This window comes from Equus przewalskii, chromosome 18, assembly GCF_037783145.1.
Source record: "Equus przewalskii isolate Varuska chromosome 18, EquPr2, whole genome shotgun sequence".
NCBI classification, from domain to species: Eukaryota; Metazoa; Chordata; class Mammalia; order Perissodactyla; family Equidae; genus Equus; species Equus przewalskii.
In genome coordinates this window covers 44,219,258-44,243,082 of record NC_091848.1, presented here as the reverse complement: position 1 = coordinate 44,243,082, position 23,825 = coordinate 44,219,258, and the positions used below count along the sequence as shown (strand labels likewise).

The window sequence follows — 23,825 nt, the reverse complement described above, 5'->3', positions numbered from 1 at the left end:
GTACTATATCCCCATTTCATAGATAAAGAAACCAAGGTACAGAGAAGTTATGTAACTTGCCCAAGGTATCACATTTGAGTAACGGTGGGTTCCAGATTCAAACTTAGGCAGACTAACTCCTGAGTCTGTATTCTTAACCAGAGTTGCCTATGCTCACCGTCTCCAATTTGTTTCTTCCTATTCTCTCTTAAATCCACAACAATTACACCTACCCTCCCACCCTTCACTGAAACAATTTTTGCCAAAGTCACAGATGACCCCCATGTTGCTAAAACCCGATGGTCAATTCTAAGGTCTCATCTTTTTTGACCTACCAATAGCGTTTGATAGCTATTCATCTTAGTCTCTTTGAAATACTTTTGTTACTGCTCTTCAGCATATTACCTAGTCCTGATTTTTCCCCTAATACACTGGCTGTTCTGTTCAGCTCCCTTTGCCCTCCCTTCTTCATCTGGGTTCTAAGTGCTGGAACACCCCAGTTTAATAGTGGACCTCCTCTTCTCTAGCTACATTCACTGCTCTGGCGATCTCTCTGAGCTCCTGGCTTTAAATATTGTCTGCAATCTGATAAATCCCAATGTTCCATCTGTAGCCCAGACCTTTCTCCCCACTCCAGATAACGGCTTACTCCACATCTCAACTTTATATCTAATAGATGCCTCAAACTACACATTTTGAAAGTCAAACTTCCTGTCTTTTTTCCGTGAATCTATTCCTTCTAAATTCCTCCTCATTTCAGGCAATGGCAAGTTCATCTTTTCCTGAGGTTTAGGCCATATATCTTGGAATTATCTCTGATGCTTTTTTCTTTTACCACATTAAATCTGTTAGCAAATCTTGTTGGCTTGACCTTCAAACTACGTCTAGAATCTGGGCACTTCTCACTTTCTCTAGCACCCATCTCACTTCAATAAAAGCCAAGTTCTTAAAATGGGCTCGAAGCGCTCTGAGAGGTTACCTTCCCCCTAGGTCTCCACCCGAATTTCATCTTCTTTTACTCTCCCTTTCTTGCTCCATTCTAGCAGTGGCTATTTCCTTGCTACAACCCCAAAAACCACGTGTGCTCGCTGCTAGGGTGTTTGCACTTTTTGTTCCCTCTGCCTAGAAACGTCTTTTCTCTAGATGATCCTATAGTTTACTGTCTAACCTCCTTCAGCTTCTGTTCACATGTCACCTTCTCAAAGAGACTTTCTCTCTGTTTGAGTTGTCACTTCACCCTCATCCCAGCACTCTCTGTTCTCTGTCTCAACATTTTGTTTTTCGTAGCTCTTACCACCACCTAATATGCTATACATTTTACTTATTTACTTAGAGTATAATATAAGCTCCTTGAGGACAGGCTCTGTTTTGTTTTGTTATTGTTTTGTAGCTTGCTGTATCCCCAGCAACTAGAACATGTAGTCAATGCTCAATAGACATGGTTGAGTCAACAAGTAAGGAAGAAGATACTTACTTAGTAAAACGGTGTAGCCGAATCAATCCTGATGACCAGTGCATAGGTGGCAAAGGTGACACCCAAACACTCTCATATTCAATTTGTTTACTTTTTATCACCACTGGAGAAACTTCTCCTCTGCCACCTGGACAGATGTTTCCTCATCTTCCTTTGCCCTTGCAAGTTCTTTGGTGACTTACATAGTTCTCACAGGTAATGCTATCCCTCCTAATGACCAGAAGATGTTGGCAGCTGGACAGTGACTGTAACTGGGCTGGGTCAGTGGCACCAGAGGATCAGATCCTTGTCCTAGTCTCACTGCTTCACTGTCGCTCCCTCCATGGAGCACAGGCGGTAGGGAGGAAGTCATCTTCATCTCCCCATGCGAGGGCTGTGTCTCTAAAGCAGAGACTTATTCTAGCAAATTCAGAACCACTGGGAATTCTGCCCTGACTGGAAATAGAGGCAAAAACACACCTTTCCTTAGGAGCCAGCTGCTTTTCTCTCATGTTAAATCATCAAAGCAAAGTCATGGGAGCTCTAAAGTCTAATAAAGAGTTTCTGGTGGATTAAAATGTTCTACTTATCATAAATTATACTTAACTCAGCATTTACCTATTACTAGCCCCTTTTTAGTCTGTTAAATTTGCCTACATATTCAATATAGCTCAATATGATTGAGACTTTTTTTTCATAGAAGAGCATTTCTTCAGAAGAACCATTCATAAAAATCCGGAGACTGTTGGTGTGTTTTTATCAGTCAGAGTCCAAGAATTCACTCTCGGACATATGTACATATATATGTATATATAAATCTTAGTTTTGATCAGTCAGAGTCTGAGAATTCACTCTCGTACCATCTCTTGGCTCTGCACAATTGGAAAACAGTTTTGTGACTCAGATAACTCCAATAAAACCAGGTCTTCTATTGGAGTCTAACCTCGTGGTTAAAGTTGCTTGAGCAAAGTCAAAACTCTGTGAGAGAGACAATAAATCTAGTGTGTGTGGCTGTAGACAAACTTTGGTGAGAAAGCACTGCCCCCCATTACCAAAGAGTAGATGTCCGTGGGGTAGTGTTTGTATATGCTGGCACTTAGTCAAGGAAGTGGAGTGGAGAGATATGGGTAGGGAGTGGGAGTGAGCACACAATTAGGTGATGAGAAGGGTAGGAGGTAGGTGTGCCCATGCTACCTAAAAATCCCAATGCAAAAGGAATGTGTTGTAGAAAGGGACCAGGGTGACAGCAAGCAACTGTAAAACTTTAAAATCTATGGATTGGAAACCTCTGATGATAGGAATGATGATGATGTTGATAAATAAATAACAAGCAATAGGATATATTAGAGTAGATGAGGAAGCCATTTGGGTTAAAACTGATTTGACCTGACCTTGTTTTTCCAAAAGGGCCTGACATAGCCTGTTGAGCACACATTGTAATCTGCTTTAAACATTTACTATGTCCCAAAGACAGAAATGATGCCCTTAAAGATAGGGATAGAATTTCCTTCCATATTAGCATTTCTTTAAGGATAAGCATCTCTTCCTGGGAACTAAGAATCAATTACCAACCTGCTGCGCTCACCTTGTGACCACTGACCTGCTGACCACTGATCTGCTGTGCCAGCTAAGCATCTTGTGACAACTGTAAAAGGGACATTCTTGTCATATGTGATATATGCTCTTTATTCCAAGATGGTGTATAACCACTCTGTATACCTCACTTCTTTGGCGCCCTTCCTTCCTTGAGAAAGGAAGGCCACGGACTAGTCCTCAGATCTGGCTCATAATAAACTCATCCCAATTTTGATTTATAGACTGATTATGGATTATTTGCATCAACAATATGAATAAGAGAACAAAATGTGTGAATGGTAGATGATTTGGCCCTGAACTGGCAGCTCTTCCTTTCTTACTCATTCCCTCAACATTCCCACCACCATCCTTCTTTATTTGAACACAGCCTAATCCTTGCATGTGAGAGGGAAATGGCAAGCAGCAGGAAGCAGGTATACTTTTGGTATAAAATGTCGTGATTAATCTTCATTGCTGAGAGCTTGTAAAAGTGGTAGACATTCTTGGGGATTGGAATTTCCTTCTCCTGAGACTTCTGCAAACAACTGTTGATTCTGTCTGTTTACCGTGGACAGCATTGGTTTACTGAGGAAGTACTTTGGCACTGGCAGGAGGTTGATGGGAATATAATCATTCCAGCTCAGCTATTCATCTTTAGCAACCTGTGTCTTGACACCTGCTGGGTATGGCAAATTTGTATCTTGTCACCACATGTGTAACATGCGTGAGAAAAATGGTAACAAGGTCAACGCCACCCTTTCACAAAGAGGGTTTTGTTTTCTCTTGCTCTCTTCCATGTTACTCTAACACTCTCTGCCATCACTCCCAACCTTCCTTCCTCTGCCCCCACCACCATGCTCCCACCCAGATCTCCTGAGAGTCATTACTCCTCAGCCCATCAGCCAAAGTTAGTGGGTTACCATGGTTACCAGGCAGCTGGTGTCTAGACGTTCTGAGAGATGCCTTGCAATTGAGCTGCAAATCTAGCTTCTATCACACACACCCCTCTCTTCCCTCCTCCTCTTTCCTCCCATTTCCTCTTTATTTACAGCAGGCGTTCATGCCAACACAGGATGGAATTTCCCTTTGACAGGCCATTAAAGGAAGGAGGGGAAGAGAGAGAGGGTGAAAAACACAAACTTGATGTCTTATCATATCAGTGAAGTGAGAAAACCACTGAGGTGACAGACCCCAGTCTGGCTCATTCTTTCTTCCTCACGAAGGATTTTATTTAATTAAAATATTTTAAATTAGAAAACAGTGCCACTAGTCCACTGGGAGCCATAAGCATCTTTAAGAGCCAGTAAAAGCATTTCAGGATAGGGCTTCAGCTGATGGTGCGGGGTTGAGTAGAATCTTTTCACTGTCTCTGGGCAATCAATATAATTTCTCTTTCTGTGATGCTCAGGGGAATCACATGTCCATGAGTATTACTAGATGGGAAACTTTGGAGTGGGATACAGGCAAATACAAGGAAGGGCCTTAACAGTGACACCTCAGATCTGGAAAATCAAGTTTAATCTCCCCTATTTCTCCTGAGAAATAGAAAAGCAGCCCCTGACAGCCAGGAGCTCATGTGGGACTCACTGATAGGTCTTAGAGCTCTCCTGTTAACATAAACACTTCCATAGAACACCAACATCAGGTTTTGTGTGATGGTTCAAGATAAAACAAGACCACCATAGTCGTGCCCAAACACAGACTAAGCACGAACATTGACTAAATCGCCAAACTACCAAATAGTTCCCTAGCCTGGTTCATATGAATGATGATGCTTGCCTCATTCCTCATTCCTCCTTCCTTCTAAATAATATTTGTTGAGATGCCTATCATAAAATGACCCCTGTTTCATGGCAGCATCCAATCCAGAGCAAAGGTCGGCTTCCTTGAATCCACCTCCAAATCACCTAGCTCACGCCCACATAAGTTCTTTATAACCTCCTCTTACCATGATGACTATGGGTTCCCACAGTATATGTTCAGCCTAGCTGAAGCATGTCCATAAACCCAACTTTGTTAGACTATAGGTATGTTCCTATAGTCTTTGGCTAGAAGGTGTTCAACACTCCATAAATTTCTTTCTACATTATTATTTATAGTCAAGTTAACTTCAGTAAAAAAAATTTTTTCTCATTTTCCCCCACATCTTCTGAACATTTTCAATACTATAGTTATCCCCAAATTAATTACTACATCTCCCTGAGTTCACCAGTTCTCCTTCTAAGATTTCATAAAAATCTAACTTAGAAAACAATATTAACTCCTAATTTATTTTTCCTAGCCCTAGTATTTTCTTGTTTTTGGTCTCAATGTTGAACAAGATGGCCCAGGCCCATGGATGAGTTTAAAAGCCTCTGTACTACTCTGGAAATCCTGTGACCTGAGGCAGCAGTGATGGCAAAGACACGTGGATCAAACAGAGAGCAGACATCAAACATATCCAAGCAAAATTATAGTGAGACTGTGACAAAAAAAACTTTATTTAGTACACTTTCATTTAAATCACAAGGAAACCCATGTTCCCTGTTCCAGACTCAATGATGTCAGAGAGTTTCTCGGGGCAGCAATCTCCTCTCCCTTTTCACATTATCATCTGTCAGCTTTAAATAACTATTTTAGGTATCATTATCAGTGACAGAGAAGAACTTTCAAGAGGGCCACCTTGGAGGCGAAAAGACATGTTGAGAGACGACTGCACTGGCTCAGACATTCGTGTCTGCACCCCCACTGAAATGCCAGCCCAGTGTCCTGCCACATATCCCTCTAGGCCCCACCAATGGGGTCACTCGCCATCTCTCTTTCAGGTTGAATTCTATGCCTGGTTCAGGAATCGATGTCATTCTCGTTCCTAGACTAAGATAATTTAAGGAGCCATCCATACAATTGGCTCATCATCAAGTCGGCTTGTGCCCAAACCCCAATAATTGCTCTCTTACTTGGGGACAGTTCGACTAACTAAACTTCTACTTGATTTGCTTTACCTAAGTCTCTGTCTCATTCATCTCATTTGTGCTCTGGTTTCTCTGAGACTAAGGCCCTGCCTTATTCTCATCCATCCACTTAAAGATGGGAATTTTATTCTTGGACCTCTGATTAGGGGGCCCCATTGCTGGCAGACAGACTTCTGTACATATCCATGATCTATCTATACTGGCCTCTTTCTACCTCCTTCATGTAGTGACTACTCCTGCTGTTAACCTCCTATTTGACTATTGCCCTTAACCATATACTTCAGATATTGTGTTGCCCTAACCCACCTGTGCTTCCTTCCATTGCCTATTCCTGGCTCCATGCCCAAGCAGTGGTAGTATGGCTAGTCTCTATTCCCTTTGAGTCTGGCACATTTGTCATCAAGTATATCAATACAGTTCTTATTTTATTTTTTCTTTCCAATTCATGGCCTCAGTTAGGAAGAAGTGTTTCTGAGAAAGAAAAATCAACAGATACAGATAGGTGCATATGGAGAGAGAAAAGTTTAAACTTGAATCATTCACTGAGGGAATGATATGACCAATCTGGTTATATTGTAATGATATTTGTTGTATGATGTGCAGTAGAGATTGAGATATACGATTGGAGCCAGAAGTAGAGTCAAGGATGTACAGAAATATTTGGCAGTAGAAATTGGAATTTGAAATATAAAAGAAACCAGGAGTCATTAAAGTTTTGTGATAAAGAAAGTAATATCCTTACAGTGATGTATAGGGATTAACAATATGGTAATGAGAATATAAATTTGATGTTTACCTGGTTATGGGGTTGGGGTTGAAGGCATTAGAGAGAATGAGTTTTCTGATGCAGATTCTACAAAAAGAATGTAGAATTGAATCTTGGGTTGTGGTCATGTTAGGGGGCAGGGATCAAAAATGAGGCCCACAATGGCAAAAGAAAAAATAGGAGACAGCAGAAAGAATCCGAAACATAGTTTTCATTGAAGTTAAGAAAAAGGAAATATTTTAAGAAGATGTCAAAGAGAAAATGCACTAATAATGAAATGATTTTGTTCAGGCTGTTGCAATAGGGATCCAGTCCGAATATCATAGTGTCTTGGTGGGGTGGTTTTCCATTAGACCTTTAGAGGGAGAAATAGACAAGTTACAGGTGGAATAATTTACAACTGGGGTTGTTTTGCAATCAGGAGAAGTCTAGTCAGTTAGCTGAACTGAATTTGTTTATCTCTGTGTCTAGCTTATTTCAAAGAGACAAAATTCTAGTCTCAGCTACTCATTCATGAGATGAAGAACAGGAAGTTGGAGGGTCTGTGTCTGGCTTTCTCAGCAGCTTCAGACAAAGCGGGGAAGATCTGTGTTTCTCCTTGTTACAGGTAAACAAAAGAGTCACCTGTGAGACTTCTGGGAGTCTCGAGAAAGAGTGAACGGCACATCACATGGAGAAGGGTGTTCTTTGCAGGAAGCCATTTCCTAGAGTACAAAAAGGTGGAGAGACTTCAGAAAACAAAAGATTGGGAGAATTTCTTAACTGTTACTGTCTTCTGGAACATAGAGCTCAAGGAGAGGTCAACACTGTCAAAAGAAAGAGTAGTCAAAGAAAGATCAAGAATAATGGCAAATGGGAAAAGGCCTTTTGATTTAGAATATAATTTTTTCTGGTGAATTTGAGGAGAGCACTGTTAGAAAAATGGTGAGGTTAAAGTCAATGCAGAAAGAAATAAAGAAAGTCAAATGAAGAAAAGGTGGCATAACTATAATTTATTCTTCATAAAATTTGTTGACTGAAGAGGAAAAGAACAGGTTTACAAACTTCTTGAGGAAAGAGGCTGTTATCTGTGCACTTTTGGACAGTCTTGTACAAAAGAAAATATTGAGGATGTATTTTGTTCTGTGTTATTCTAGAAGAAAGAACTCCATAAAAGCTCAGAGGAGGTAGATTTTGGCTGAATATCCATTAGAGCTGGAGTGGCCTGTTGAGACAGAGGCTGGCCATCTGCTAGGAGTGTTGTAGGGGATTCCTGTATTAGGTGAGGCATTGCTGGAGGGTCTCCAAAGCTGCTTTCTACGCTAAAGTTTCTGTGCATAGCCTGATTACTTTCAAATAAATAGAATTTTGAAAGAAGGAAGATAGTAGGAGGTAGATACTAGACATAGGTATGTCTTGAACAATGACTTTATTAGAGAAAAAAACATTGAGTAGAGAAAAGATAGAAAGCCTTCAGTGGGATGATTTTTATTGTGACAGTATTACATGATGGGCAGAACATACACAATTCTATACTCTATCCCAGATAAGCAAAGACTCAGCATGAATCTTTATTCTTTAACTGCTTATTGTCCCAACGTCCCCAAATAGCCAAAGCTATTACATTCTTTGCCACTAAATATAAATAAAGAGCTTTGAGATCTTTGACTAAAAGAGAAAAATCAGTACAAATGCGAATATTACTTTTTCAATATAGCTCTGGTTGTGTTCCAGTGAGTGCTATTGATTCTTAAAGCAATTTTTCACTCAAAGGCAGTGCCATAATTTGACTGGCCCCAGGAAGCCGAAACACACAATGAGTGCAAAATGAATTGTCTCAGTAAGAGATGGAGATTGAGTTTATTTATCTACATGCAAGCATATAACACAAACACCTTTTATAGGACTTCTTGTTACAATAATATTTTTTAAATTAATTTCAAAATTGAGTTAAACCTTCGTGGTTGTTTTTTTTTGACATTCTCCTTTCAGTGGACGGTGTGGGGGGTGCTACCTGGGTGAATGACATGCACTTTTATTTCCTCTTCTTCAGGACGTAGTAATGATCTCTTATGGATTCCTAGCTATGACAGCATTTGTGGTAATTTTAGCTACTTCTGGACTCTCATTATCCGGTAACACTTGAATCATTTAGTTTATGAAACCTACCATAACCGATGATAACTTTTCAGCCTAAGTTACTAATTTTAGTGGTTCCCACTTTTTTTTCCTCTCTGCATAGAATAGCCAGTTCACCTCTCACAATCTGTACATAATATGTTAAAGTTTGTCACAACAATAATGCTCGGCGTATATAAAGTTACTTCTGGTAGTCCTTAAAGCAAAAGTTTTTTGAGTTTACCTTTTATTTCACAAAGAAGAAAGAAATGGAGGGAGAGAGGAAGGGAGGAAGGAGAGAGGGAAGAAAGGAGTAGATTTATACGGTGCATTTAGGACTACTAGGGAGAGACGCAAGTGAGAATCAAGCATAGAATCCGCTCATCCCCCAAGGCTGTCAGAGGCCTCATGGTATGATGGGAGGCTCACTGAATTCTCATTAGCTGTGTGACTTTGGGCAAGTCACACAAACTCTCCATCTTCAGTTTTTCTCAGAGGGAATGAGGGACTCAGGTCAGATAATCTCTAAGATCTCCTTCAGCTTCCACTACTTAGTAATTTAAGAACAATTACAAACCAACTCTCTGACAATATATATAGATTTTGTATTTTTGTCCTGAATTATGTGGTTTATCCATTTGCGTTGTTAAAATTAGCAAGACAACTGCCAAGTCTTTAGTTTCCTTTGTGCTATGTACATACAGCCATAAGGGAAAATTTAAACAATGACAAATAATTGTCTGGCTAATCTCAAGCACTACCCAAACATATCATGCAGAGTCATGGCAAGGCACGAGCTGAGTATGACTCACAGATGTAGTGCTTTTTTCAAAAATTTAAATGTTGCCCAAGCAATAGATATTCGTAAGTAGCAAAACTTTTTAGGCAGCTGTAGTCACCATTGGAGTGACTCTTACAGAGTTAGAATTATGTCTAGTTTGGGTTTCTATATTTTAACCTTGGAGTCAGATAATCAGGTCATTTAATCATCAGATGATGGAATTTGACAAACCTAGGTTTGCTTTTGCTTTTAAAGACAATTGTTGAAAATGCAAACTCTGTAATAAGGCATGTTAATTCAATATATGTTATCTCCATGTATGTTAAAACATTACAAATAATTAGTTAAATTTTTAAATGAAAACCAGTATAACCTAGAAGATTATTCATTAACTTTCTCAAGGTCTGGCGGACACAAATTACTACACTTTTGCAGCTGATCACTAGGTAAGATCTAATGTGAAGAGTGTAACAGAAATACCTAAGGAAAACCAAACTTGGAATGGCTAGTATAATACCTAAGCAGCCTCTTTCAAAAAATGTGAAAAACTGTGAAAAAGAAAAGCTAAGAAAGTACATTCATTGAAAAATGACCAACAAACACAAATAGCCTGTTTGATATTTCTTCATCTCCTAAGTATGGACCTAAATAATTAACTCAAATACCTGAGGTCTGATCTTTTGAAAATTGTTAACTTCCTCCAAAATGCAACAGGAGAAATTATAAATAACCCTTAGGGAAGGAATTTGCTAACTTCAAAGATGTTCTAACAAGATTCCAAAAAAATATGGTATTTCTTTGTCTGGAATTCTTTTAAGAGAATGGTCACTCCCTGCTCCATCTCTCTCCTCTCTTTATTCCTCAAAGTCTGCTGGAATTCCTTGCTTCAGAAGACCCCAAAGTGAGAGTTGTGCATAGGTGGAAAGAATGATCCCATCAGAGCAGCCTTCTACACAGGCCCAGAGATTTCTCCCTCAACATATGCCCTGTCCCCAGATGGCTGCAAGGCTTCTTGGAAATGAAAGCATCTTTTTCATAATGAAATTGAAAAATCTCACTGTATCTGATTGTTTTTCCTTTGATTAAGGGACAAAAAGTCTTAGGTTTCTTTCAAGTCTTAGATTTGATAATTATTATCAAATAAGGAAATTTTTCTTAAAATTGGATATGGTGGGCACAGACCCGTGGCCAAGTGGTTAAGGTTCTGCATGCTCCACTTTAGCAGCCGGGTTTACTGGTTGGGATCCCAGGCATGGACCTGCTCCACTCACCAGCCACACTGTGGAGGTGTCCCATGTACAAAAAATAGAGGAAGATTGGCACAGATGTTAGCTGAGGGCTAATCTTCCTCAAACAAAAAAAGGATAAAAGAAGAGGACTGGCAACAGATGTTAGTTCAGGGCAAATCTTCCTCAACAACAACAAAAATTGGATATGGTGTCTTAAGCCTGGAGAATTGCTATCCCCTCTGTGACTTGCCTACAGGACACAAGACTTACAACACATCTGGGGTCAGGGAGTGACTTGGTTCTTGCTCATTCAGAATGGTAAATTTTTGCTGCAAAATTTAGGGAATTAAATGGTGCTAAGGCCAAGGGTAAGGTTATTTCCTTTGGCAATCAACTGGCTACTCTTTGAGTATGCAATAGAGAAGATTGGTCTGTTCAAAGTTATGGTAAATATCAGAGAGAATTTAAATGCAAATAGTCTGGGTCTAGAACCAGCTCTCTCGATGACATCTAGAAATAGTTATGGGTATAGTCAATATCTATTTTTTACATTTGGGTTTTTTATATCTGAGTAATTTGTAATAAAATTAGAAGAAAGGCATAAATTAAAACTACCAAAAAAGTGGAGGATGATGGGATAATGCTCTCCATGGCTGTGAACCAGATTAATCTTGGGGTTCCTTTTTATAATCCAACATTTTAAAATTCAGATAAACCTCTATTCTGCAGTCATGGTAACATTACAGTTCCACACTTTCTTCTTGAGGTAATTGAGGTTTTATTTACGTGTCACAAAGAATTCTTGGGATTTCCCCCTTTTTCCTTTCCTTTCTTTCCTCCTATAAATATTAAAAACTATCTTGTGATAAGCATGATGCTAGGAGTTGGGGATAACAGAGATGAATTGATTCACTAAAAGAGTACATATCTGCCAGGCACTTTCCTAGGGATTTGGGATTCAACATTGAACGACAACAAAAAATCTCTGCCTTTGTGGAGTTTAAATTCTAGCAAAGGTATCCTGTTCCTTTGAGAACTTATTTCTTAGTCAAGAAGCCTAGAAAGGATACCACAAACTAGCGTATAATGTAGGGAATATAATTTCTGTATAAATAAAGAGAAGGAAGTGATTCATTCTGTCTAGGATAGGTTTGGAGGTGTGGAAACAAGATAGGAGCTGGGTCATGAGGGATGATTAAGCAGCACTCGCTGCGTACATTGACTAAGGCAATTAACTGGCCTGCCTCCCATCTCCAGTCCTTAATTTTTGGTTAAAGGAATAATTCTGGCCCCATTCCCTAGACTCACAGCCTATGAAGAGAATCTTGAGCAAATGCTTTATTGGTGGAAATCTGTAAGGGAGTGAGAAAAGCCAATAGGCCAGGGGAAGAAGAGAGGCGAAAATATGGGTTCAGGCAAAGTGTGGTCTCAGCCTGATCCTAGAGAGGGTTCTGAAGCACAGATTACATCACAGAGATTGTTTTGTCCAAAAATCAGGGCACTGGAGTCATGAAGGGTAGAGAGGGCATCGGCTCTCAGGAACCTCAAGTTGACGTGATTTACGGTTTACCTCCCCTGCGCAAGGTGCGGGAGTGGGCGATTGGCAGCCAACATCTCCAGCAGCTGGGCGATGGGTACATGGGCCTGGTAAAGGGGATCTGAGAGGGTATCAACAGCATCAGTAACAAGGAGCATAGGGCACCCAGAAAACATAGGTAGGGATGTGCAGATGCAGAGAAAATTCGAATGGCAAGCAAAGTGAGAGATAATATTGAGAGTTGATTTTTGCTCTCTTTTTGCTTTGATAGACCATTTCGAAAATCTGAAATAGGCGTTATTTATTTTTTACTTCATTTGCTAAAAAAAAATCTTGAAATATGAGTGATGTAAGTGAGCTAAATGGAAAAGGCAGCACTGTTACTTAGGACTACTGATTTGAAGTTAGTTCTTGAAGACAAATATGACTATCTTTTATTCTAATTAAAGGGAACATCTTCCCTTTTGAACTCACAGTCCACAAATGTATCTACCTGGTACAATTAAAGAATCTTATTCCACACACCTTGCCCCCTTTTGTTTTTTCAGTGAGAATGTCTTAAAATTTTTGAATGCCTTTTGACCCCACCACTGGTTTTACCTGTGGCCAGATTTTCACATTAATGTTATCTGCCTGGCCTCTTAGACAACTGAGTTTGTGAAGGCTAGAGAGATGCAACTAGGATTTTCTCCTAGCCAGAATTCTCCTCACCTGGGATAATGAAGTGAAAAGGAGGGATGCGGAGTTGAACTCCTGTCAGATGGGATTTTGAACTTTTTAAAAAATATATAATTCAGGGGCCAGCCCAGTGGCATAGTGGTTAAGTTCATGCACTCTACTTCAGCGGCCTGCGGTTCACCGGTTTGGATCCCAGGCGCGGAGCTATGCACCGTTCATCATGCCATGCTGTGGGGCACACCACGTGGAGGAGGTAGAAAGACTTGCAACTAAGATATACAACTTTGTACTGGGGCTTTAGGGAGGGGAAAAAAAAAAAAAGAAAGAAAAGAAAAGGAGGAAGATTGGCAATAGATGTTAGCTCAGGGCCAATCTTCTTCACACACACGCAAAAATGTTGGGTTTGCAAATTAAAAAATATGTATATACATAATTCTACAGAAAAGAGGAAAACAAACAATTTCTAGGTTGAACTGTTTCTGATCATCACTACTAGCAACACTCAGTATCATAGCATCACTTTTCTATCCTTGACATGGTCCTTCTCAGAATTTCTCAGTGTCACAGGAGCCATCATTGTTTGTGCTAACTCCCTATTCTTCCATTCCTCCCAAGTACTAAGAGTAAGCAATGCCTCAACTCATCTACAGACTCACCTGCCAGCTCCGCACCTAATTTAGCTGGGGGGAGGAATGAAGGAGTGAGTCTACTTGACTGTTATGCTAGAGTGAAAATATCCCCCAATTTTTTTTTTATGTTTAACCTTTAAAAGTTGACTTATTCCTTGTGATAATGGTAAAAAACAATGTTAACAACATTTAATTTTTATCTATTCATCCCATCTTGTTCCAAAAATGATGTAAGGCAAGTATGCAAGCCACATAAGTTATAATTTTTGATCTTTCTGCATGTTTATAATGGAGGAAGAAGGTAAAACACTAATTTTTGATGGTTTGGTAGACATTTTGTATAGAGAAAGTTCAAGAAGTTTTCAAGGCCAGTCAACTTGTATCTTCTTTGACTTTTGTTTTAATTTTAAAAAAAATCCCAGGGTCATTTTGCTCTTTCAGAAAAAGATACCAACTTTTGTTCCAAAGGTTAAAATTCCTAGATTCTTTCCCAACTTCTGCTAACTAAGTAGCTCTATTTAATTAATAAATCACTTGTATCCATATTTTCTAATCAGAGTCAGGGAATTTACAGGAATATTCTAGAGGAGGAGTCATCTTAATCATTTATCAGGGAAAGAAGGTTTTTTTCCTTTGGGAAATTGTTTTTTTCCTCTTAGGATGAGAAGGTTAAACTTGATGGGTGTTTTTTACCTGAATCCCACAGGTTGGATTAAAATCTCAACATTCTGCACTTGAAATTTTATAAAGTACTTTCAAATACCTTCTTTCAACCTTCAAACAACCTGCAACAAGGTGGGGCAGTCATTATTATCCATATTTTGTATATATTAGAAAACTGAGGCAAAGAAAGGAAACGTAACTTCTCTGAGATCGTATGACTAATTGATGGCAGAGTCCAGGCTAGAATACAAATCAGCTTGGTCCTAGGCCTAAACCTTTGAGAGAAGAAGTAGACATGTGTATGTATGTTTCAGATATCAGTGGACCCTGCCATGGTGCCTCTGAGTTTTCTCCTTGGTTAAATTCTTATTTGTTACTCTTTGAAAATCCTCAAGTGAGTTGTGTTATAAGCAATAGGATTAGTCTCTCTTTCAAAAGCTCGGAAAACAAGGGGTGGGTGCATACGTGATATTTGCACCATTCTGCTGACATCAAAATGGTATATACCGGCTCTGTGCTTTGAAAGGAACTTAAACAATAAAACGTGGTAAAAAAAAAAAAAAAAGAAAGAAAGAAAGAAAGAAAGAAAGAAAGAGAAGATCAAAATGTGGATCCCAATGATCACCAAAAGCCGTGATCCATACTCCAGATTGACATCTGGTACACAGCTCAAAGGGAAGAGCATGCAAGTAGCAAATGGACATATGTGACTTAGCTACAGAATTTTTTTTATTACTTTCCTTTGAGCCTTTGAGGTGATTATGCTTAATATTCAGGAAAAGTGAATATAAAAATGGAAAGGAAGCAAACATCCCAGCCCAGTGGTGATTGGTAGAGTAATTGTGGGCATGGCCCCAGGATGATGGCAGCTTCTATTTAATCAATGTTGACAAGGCTGGGGAGAGCTGGGCAGGTCCCAAGAGGTAATGTTTTACTCGGAAATCCACTCAACCTAATTTCAGTAATGTAGGGCTGTGAAGGGGCCTGGACCAGAGCCAGTAAACAGGGCCATTAGAGCTCAGTGTAGGCGATGGCAGCTGGGAACACCGCCATCCCTCCAGCAGCACTGCAGCCGGGTTGCCTGGCTGAGCACGCAAGCAGCCGCTGCTGCATATGCTCTTGGTATTTTCTCACCAACAGAATGCACAGACATGCTATTCTCACCCTTTCGAGGAAATGAATGGAATGCATAAAGGCTAGGGCTTCTTCCAGAATCTATTTCAGCAAAGATTAGAGAGCCAGTTTGGCATACATCTTTCAAGGACCACTGTGAAATCATCCACTTGGGACCCCTTACTCTTCCAAGGCTACCACCACTGTGCTCCAAACAGGTATAGAGATGACTCCCATCTTTATTACCATCTTAATGTGGTCTTGATCTTTCTTAGGAATGGTGGTTGTGGATCAAGAATGTGAAAACTACTAGAGTTTTCCGTATTTCAAGACTCATGAGATTCATTAAAGATACTCAACATTGCAAACCCAGGAGAAGTGGCCCAGGAAAAATTATGCCCCTTTGGGCTGCGTTCTTGTCTACTTATTACTTTTTTCTTTACCACTCCTTCTCCAACAAACAGTACACATGGTAGTAATTACTATCATATAAATATATATGCTATAAATGTACATATAAATATATTTTTATATATGCTGTATAAATAGAAATATGCTACTAATTACTAGCATATTAATTCCAAAAAGGTAGAGATTTTTGCTTGGTGCTTTCATTGCTGTATCACCACTGCTATATTTACAGTGTACAGTGTGGCACATAGTAAGGCCCAGGATCTTTCATTGAATAAATCAATGAATAAATGAACACGTTTTTTCTTCCCTTTCGAAGCATCCTTCAACTCTAGAACATTAAGAATACATGACTTTACAGTCTGTGATATCAACTGTATCTTTTTAAGTTAATGCAGAAATGATGAAATTCATAGAGGTTGCTAGTGGATATGGTGATTTCTAAGTGGTCTTTGGGTCTTGAAGAAATGATGTTTTTGTCAACACTAAAATGCCAAGCCAGAGAAGGTTACAGCTCTTTACCAGGTTCTGGCATCTGTTCACGTCGACTGAATAGAATTAAGAATTTAAATATTTAATATAAATAATTATTATAAAAATTACACAATTTAATTTTTAAAAAGACAACTTTTTTCCCCTTTTTGACCAAACTGCTAAAATGTGTCATCAGCTTGGGGTTTTGGGGGTTTTTTGGGGGCACATTCTATCTCATAATAAAGCTGGATTTAGGGGGTTGATTTCCCTTGTAGAAGAGTGATTTGAGGGGAGAAGCCATCACTAGGTAGAATAGGAATGATTCTTAGTGAGGACAAGTTCACTGGTGAGATAGATAGAGGTTAGGTAGATAGATAGATAGATGATAGATAAATAAACAGATGATAAACAGATAGAAAAATGTGATTCATTTAATCTTGCTTTTCTTGTAATATCTTAACTATAATATTAGATTTCCATCTTTAATATAAGCAAAAATACTATTCAGAGCCAAACTTGAGGGAAAAATAAAAGCATTTTCTACTCTTTGTCTTGCTGGATTTCACCTGTCACATCCGCAACTCCAGGCTTTCCTCATTTGCCAACTCCAGGCCCATTTACTTCCCCTCCCTTGTTCTGTGTCACTTCGTGCTGCAAATCTCACTCACTCTTTAGCTTCTACAACCTCTTCTTAAGCAATCTCTGTCTCAGAGGGAGGTTGATGCTTTAGATGGGGAATGTGATAATTTACCCTAATTGGATCGTGATAATTGGAGTGACCAGCTGGCCTCAGCCATTCATCTATCTTTGACATTCACCATGGTGATCCAAGTTTTTGCCCAAAATACTAAAGATTACACATTAACTCAGCTCTAGCGTTTACGATTTTGTAATTAGTGCCAGAAAGTATGAAAACCAGATTTCACGTTATTCAAGGCTAATCAAGATTCTTCCTTCTATTCTAAGCTGCTTTTACTAGGACCAGTTTTTAGACTTTGTAGGCCCCAGGCCTGCACACCTGTGGACTCTCTGTTCTAGTTCCCGCTCTAAGCCCGCCTATCCTTCTTGAGCAAAGGTAAGGTGGAGACAGCAATCCAAAATAGAAGCTGCCTAGATGGCTCTGTCCTAGCTTGAAATTCACTGCTGCCATTTACAAACACTGTGGCCTTAGGTAAGTTACTTCATCTTACTGTGCCTCAGCTTCTCCAGCTGTAAAATGGGATAGTTAAAGTAGCCGTGAGGATTGAATTAAGTGACTCAAGGACACTCAGAACTGTTCTGAGCATATAGTAAGAGCTCAAATATGCTAGCTATAGGTAAACACTTTATACAAGAGGTCAGAAAAGTCAAATTTTGTGGTTCTTTCCAGGCGGTGAGGTTGCTGAATAGAACAGGTAAGAAAATGTAGATATACAACTATATGGTCAACATGATTTATTAACTACAATGACTTGTCTAGAATTTGCATCAGTGGGAAAAGGGACAAGTTAGCAATATCCAGGAGTTCTCTCTGGCATTCAGGCTCAAATGGACCCATTTATACATAATTTGGATTCTGTTCACAGTAGGTTCCCGTTTGTCTATGGTTGAAACCTTTCCCAAACTCAAACACAGTCTCCTGTCAACGTGGATCTAGGTACAGCAGGTATGTGGTCCACATCTGATTACTGTTTCCTTCATTTGCAAGTAGGTTTATATTTACAATATTATGGTGGGTTCTTAGCTTACCATACTTTTATGATTATGAAATATTATTACTTTATATTGTTTCCTCCCTCCATATTTTTTCTCCCCGTAGTTTCCTGGCAACCTATAAAAATTTCACTGAATCCACTGATGTGACACATTTTTTCCTACTAACTAGTCATCCCTTCATCTAACACAAAGATGACCCCTGTGTTCATTATTCACTAACATCAAACAAATAAAAAGTTACTCTTATCTCATATAAAATATAATGTATATATAATTGTACGTGTTCAACCAAATTGGGTTTCAGCTGATTGACATGTTCCCTTTTGTAGTCATCTGATTGAACGTCATCAGTTTTAGTTTTATGGCTTTTATTTTACATTTGGGAGCCAACAATTTGTTTTTATTCTCAGAAGTTTTGTAGGCTACTAAAGCCTGTGGACCCTAGCTACTTAGTTACTAGTGCTGAATTGATATGATAAAATGGATTTGACCTTGACCTCCTCTGGTCAAGTGTGGCCACCTGATATAATGAGAAAACCTGGACAAGTAGAAGACGTAGGTTTTAGTCCTGGCTTGGTCATAAGCAAATCTTACAATTTAGGAAATATCTCTTATGTATCTGGACTTCAGTTTCCTCATCTATAAAATGATGACAGCCATTCAATCTTCCATTCACCAGATGCTTATTGAGAACCTTCCCTGCGTTAGGCTCTGTGCTGGACACGGGGGGTTCAAGTTGAGCAAAAATAGATGTTGTCGTTACCCTTGAAGAGTTATGGCGTAGGGACTGGGTGACCTCAGAGGTCCCCCTCATTGCTGATGTTCTATGGTTATGAATTGCATTGTCTGTTAAAGGTGTATTATGAAAGGCTTAAACAAGAACAAGGATGTTTGCTGGTTTCTTTACTGCTTCTTCTCAATACCTAAAAGATGCTCAACACCTGCAGGTGCTCAATTATAATTTATTGAACAAATAAATAAATAAATAATTATATTTCAAATACTTTGAAGTATTTGAGGGAAAAAAAATATATGGCTATTGAAGCTCTTTTAATAGATAGACAGCAATGACTCCCTGTCACAATACACAGATGTGTGCCAAGTCTCATCTGTTCTCCTATGCCCAGGCAAAGGATGACAAGAGAAAGTGGGAGAATTTGGGAGGATTTAACCTGATTCCACTCCAACAGGGGACAGAAAGTGTGGTGCCTTCTCAGAAGTACCTGAATCTTTGTTCTCTTGTTTTTCCCTTTTCTTGTTTCCTTATTCCACAAGTACACAATTCTTCTCACCTCATCCAGCCTACTTCTACCTTATCTCCTGAGTTTCTTAGCCTTCATTAAATCTACATAGTAGCTCTCAAGTTTTCATTTTAGAAAGAGAAAGTTGAAGTCTCCTCTTACCCCTACAGCTGATCCTTCTATGTGCTTCTGGGCCGTTTAAGTCCAAATTCTCTTTTACAGTTTGGAGAGGGCAGTAAATACGTTGTGTTTTTGGAGCTGATAAGGATTATTAATCACCTTGGGCATCCTTGTGCTATCTGAAGGTTTGGGGAAGGCTAGGGAACTAAGTGAATTCTCTGAAAGACTTCCAAGTTGTTATAAAAAAGGACCTCACTGAAATAAATGTGAAAGCTTTCTTCTGGCAGAAAATTAAATGATTCATTAGCGCACCAAAATTCTGTAATCTGTGAGGAACACTGCTGGTACATAGAGTGTTACAATGATCAGAATTGAATTAATTTCATCCAAAAATTTTTGCTGAGAAATGTGATTAGTGTGTTCGTTCTTCAAGAGTTAATAATGGTCACCCTAGAAGGCTATAGCCTTAAAAAATATTTATGACTAGTAGCAGGTAGCCTCACTAAAATAACTACATTTTGGAAATAACTTACAGCCAGTTACAAACCTCCCAAATAAATCAGACTTAAAAACTTTGGTCAAAAATGAGCCATTGTAAGATAAAATTACTTGTCATAGCTGCTACCTTGCTTACCAGACCAGCCTCATTTGATTCTAAAAACTAAATATATTTTCAAAGGGATAAGCATTTTCTGCTACTGAAGAGATTTAGAAGAATGTTATTAAATAGGTGTTCCAAAGAAGGAATTCCAAAAATAAATTTAGCAGCGGTGGTCTTATTTGGATATAAACATTCAACTTTATCTGAATATATATCTATGTAGCTGACTGATTTGAAAGAGACATACATTCTTATGAGCTCTTCTAATGGTCTCCTAAAAAGCCACCATTTCTCTAGTCTCAACATCTCTCAATTCTTAGAAAGGCCTGCTTGTAAAGTTGACCCTTGGCTGATATCTGGGAGCTTGGATTTTGAGAGAGTTCTTACCATTCCCTAACTAAGAGTGTCCGTAGTGCCTAAATGCTTTGTGCAAACAATGCGGTTTCTGCTGGACACCTCTTTTCCTTCTGGGTGCCTACATGACCAGCCTCCAGTAAGTTCAGCTGAGCTTCCCTAGTAGATGATGTCTCGTACATGTCACAATTCATTGCTGGAGGAATTAAGCACATCCTGTATGACTCCATGGGGAGAGGACTCTTGGAAGTTTGTGGCTGATTTCCTGCAAACTTCACCCCATGCAACTTCTTCCTTTGCTGATTTTGCTTTGTATCCTTTCACTGTAGTATATCAGAGAGATGAATAGGACCGTATGCTGTCTTGTGAGTCCTCCTAATAAATCATTGAACCTGGGGTAATCTTAGGGACCCCAACACAGGGAGTTTAGTTCAGTAACGGGATTTCAGGGCAAATGGATTCTCTTTCTACTAATTGTCATATTAGTAAACTATCTGTAGCATGAAGTCAGTTGACTGAGTTCTATCAGGACACCAGGCAGAGAAATTACTAGAAAAGTCACCTCCTTCCCGAGGAAAAATGATCCTTTAAAAGACCATAAAGTCTAGGCTGGCCTGGTTGCATAGTGGTTAACTTCACGTGCTCCATTTGGGCGGCCCAGGTTCAGATCCTGGACACAGACCTAGACACCGCTTTGTCAAGCCAAGCTGTGGGGGCATCCCACATGCGAAATAGAAGACGACTGTCACAGATGTCAGCTCAGGAACAATCTTCCTCATCAAGAGAGGAAGACACAAAGTCTACCTTATTAATCAAAGCACACTTGCCTTATGGATAAGTGTATTCATTTGGAATGTTTTTGACTTCAAGAAACTGAAAACTACTACAATGGTTTGAAGAAACTAGTTATTTGTCTCATATAATAAGAAAAAGTCTGAGGAAAAGGTGTCGAGGAGTAGTATGGTCACTTGATATTAGTTTTTTTCCGATATGTCTGCTCCACCGTCCTTAGTGTATAGTTTTTGTCTTCATGGTCGCAAGATACCTGCTACACTACCAGTATTGTTTGATGTCTCAGTCATCAGGAATAGCAGAAAGTAAAGGGAAAACACCTCTGGAGTCCTCCCCAGGGAGTTCTGTCTATCTAATTGGTCACCACTGTGTTACATGGACACCCCTAGCTCCCAGAGGAGCAGGAAATTCAAGTATTTCACTTTCCAGCCTTTATAATACTAGAAATAAGGGGTGAAAGAATTGGAATAGATGTTCAGCATCCACATAAAGTATCTGTCACAATTAGTCTTGACACTGATGGAAAAGAGATACAAGATTGTTATTGATTCCCTAAGCTAAGAGCCAGTTTGTGGATATCTTGACAGTAAGGCTGAGAGATTAAAGACCGTGGTAATTTCTGTTTAGTGGACTTTTGCCCATGATATCATGGTTTTGTTCCTGAGCTCTTCCATATGTGTCACTGAACAACCTCCTGGAGGTGAACTCTTCTGAACTTGGAAATTATATTACTTGGGATAGCAATAATCTCTTTTTACCTGAAATCTCTTATAAAATGGTATGGAAGAAGAAATACATTGCGCTGTCATATGAACAGATGAGACACAATACTAACTTTCCTTTTTTCCCCCCATCCCATCTTGTTTTCTTCCTCAGAAGCTGTAGATGAAACCAAACCTAAGGAAAGTGCCCGGCAGGATGAGCGTAAAGAAGAACGTGAGGCGGACCAAGAACATGCCTGAACTTTAAGAAATGGCTTTCCACGTCCCCACCCTCCCCTCTCCTGAACCCTGTCTCTCCCTACCCTCTTCTCAACTCTGCTCTGAAGTTTCCCTTCCTGTCCTGCTCACGTCTGTGAGTCTGTCCTTTCCTACCCACTAGCCCTCTTTCTCTCTGTGTGGCAAACATTTAAAAAAAAAAAAAAGCAGGAAAGATCCCAAGTCAAACAGTGTGGCTTAAACATTTTTTGTTTCTTGGTGTTGTTATGGCAAGTTTTTGGTAATGATGATCCAATCATTTTGGGAAATTCTTGCACTGTATCCAAGTTTTTTGATCTGGTGCGTGTGGCCCTGTGGGAGTCCACTTTCCTCTCTATCTCTCTCTGTTCCAAGTGTGTGTGCAATGTTCCGTTCATCTGAGGAGTCCAAAATATCGAGTGAATTCAAAACCATTTTACTTTTCCTCCTTTTCAATGTGATGGAATGAACAAAAAGGAAAAAATTCAAAAACTCAGTTTGTTTTAAAAATAAATAAATAAAGCAAATGTGCCAATTAGCGTAACTTGCGACTCTAAGGCTCCTTTTTCAATCTGAATATTAATAAATCATGAGAGTAATCAAATTCCAATGGCTCCGTGTTTCTTTTCCACCTTCTCATTAGTTGGTTTGACACTGGGGTCTTACATTTCATCTTCTTCCTGGCCTCCCAATCTGACACCAACAACCCTAATAAAGAAGAGATGGATGAAGCCTAAGGCTCTGGTCAGGACCAATGCCTTTGGTCCTTGATGGGATTGTTGGGTGCTGTATTAGCTTGCTAGGGCTGTAACAAAGTGCCACAGACTGGGTGGCTTAAACCACAGAAATTTATTGTCTCACAGTTCTGGAGGCTTTAAGTCTGAAATCAAGATGTTGTCAGGGTTGGTTCCTTCTAAAGGTTGTAAGGAAGGATCTGTTCCAGGCTGCTCTCCTTGGCTTATAAATGGCCATCTTCTCCCTATGTCTCTTCACATGGTCTATGGATATCTCTATGCCCAAATTTTTCCTTTTTTAAGGACACCAGTCATATTGGACTAGGGCCCACCCCAATGACTTCACTTTAACTTTATTAGCTCTGTCAAGACCCTGTCTCCAAATAAGGTCCCACTTGGAGGTACTGGGGATTAGGATTTCAACAGATAAATTTGGGCAAGAGGGGCAGAATTCAACCCATACCTGAGACTAAGACCTCTTTTACTAAAATTACCTCAGAGTATTTTCATGACTCAAGAGAAATATCCAATGCAAAGTTATTCTAGGTTTTGCTAAGTTAAATATAACAGAGATATGTATAACTCTCAGAACCCCTCGGCTTTTTTAAGATAATTTATTTTAACCCAAGTATTGACCCACTGTGGTCTATCTTTTTCAGCTATTAACTTCTGTTGGAGCTATCCTCACCAAGGCAGCTGTCAGGTTCTTGATTAGTTATCATCGTTCCTGCCGATGGTGATAGTATATATAAAAAAAGTTTACACTTAGCACATCCATCCTTTTCAAATTTTCTTCCAGTTCCTGTTTTCTAATCTAACTACCCTCTATTAGAAGGTAAACAATTCCCATAAGAAACAAAGTGATGTTCCTAAATCCTGAAGTATCTGATGCTGTTCTTTTTCCCTCTAAATTTCCTAAATCAATCCTGGTGCAAAGTCATAACAAGTCATGTTTTGCCCTGACCCTGAGTCCTCTCTCATAGACAAGCATGACCA

The 23,825-nt window shown here is 39.4% G+C and overlaps 1 protein-coding gene across 1 annotated transcript in view; it reads left to right on the top strand.

The window, feature by feature from the left end:
* GAP43 (growth associated protein 43) overlaps positions 1-22,699 on the top strand; it is a 93,766-nt gene extending 71,067 nt beyond the window's left edge. Inside the window, exon 3 of the mRNA XM_008523407.2 lies at positions 22,016-22,699. Coding sequence (XP_008521629.1) covers positions 22,016-22,101 — 86 coding nt within the window. The 3' untranslated portion in view covers positions 22,102-22,699. The remainder of the gene's footprint in view (positions 1-22,015) is intronic.
* The last annotated feature ends 1,126 nt before the right edge of the window (positions 22,700-23,825 follow it).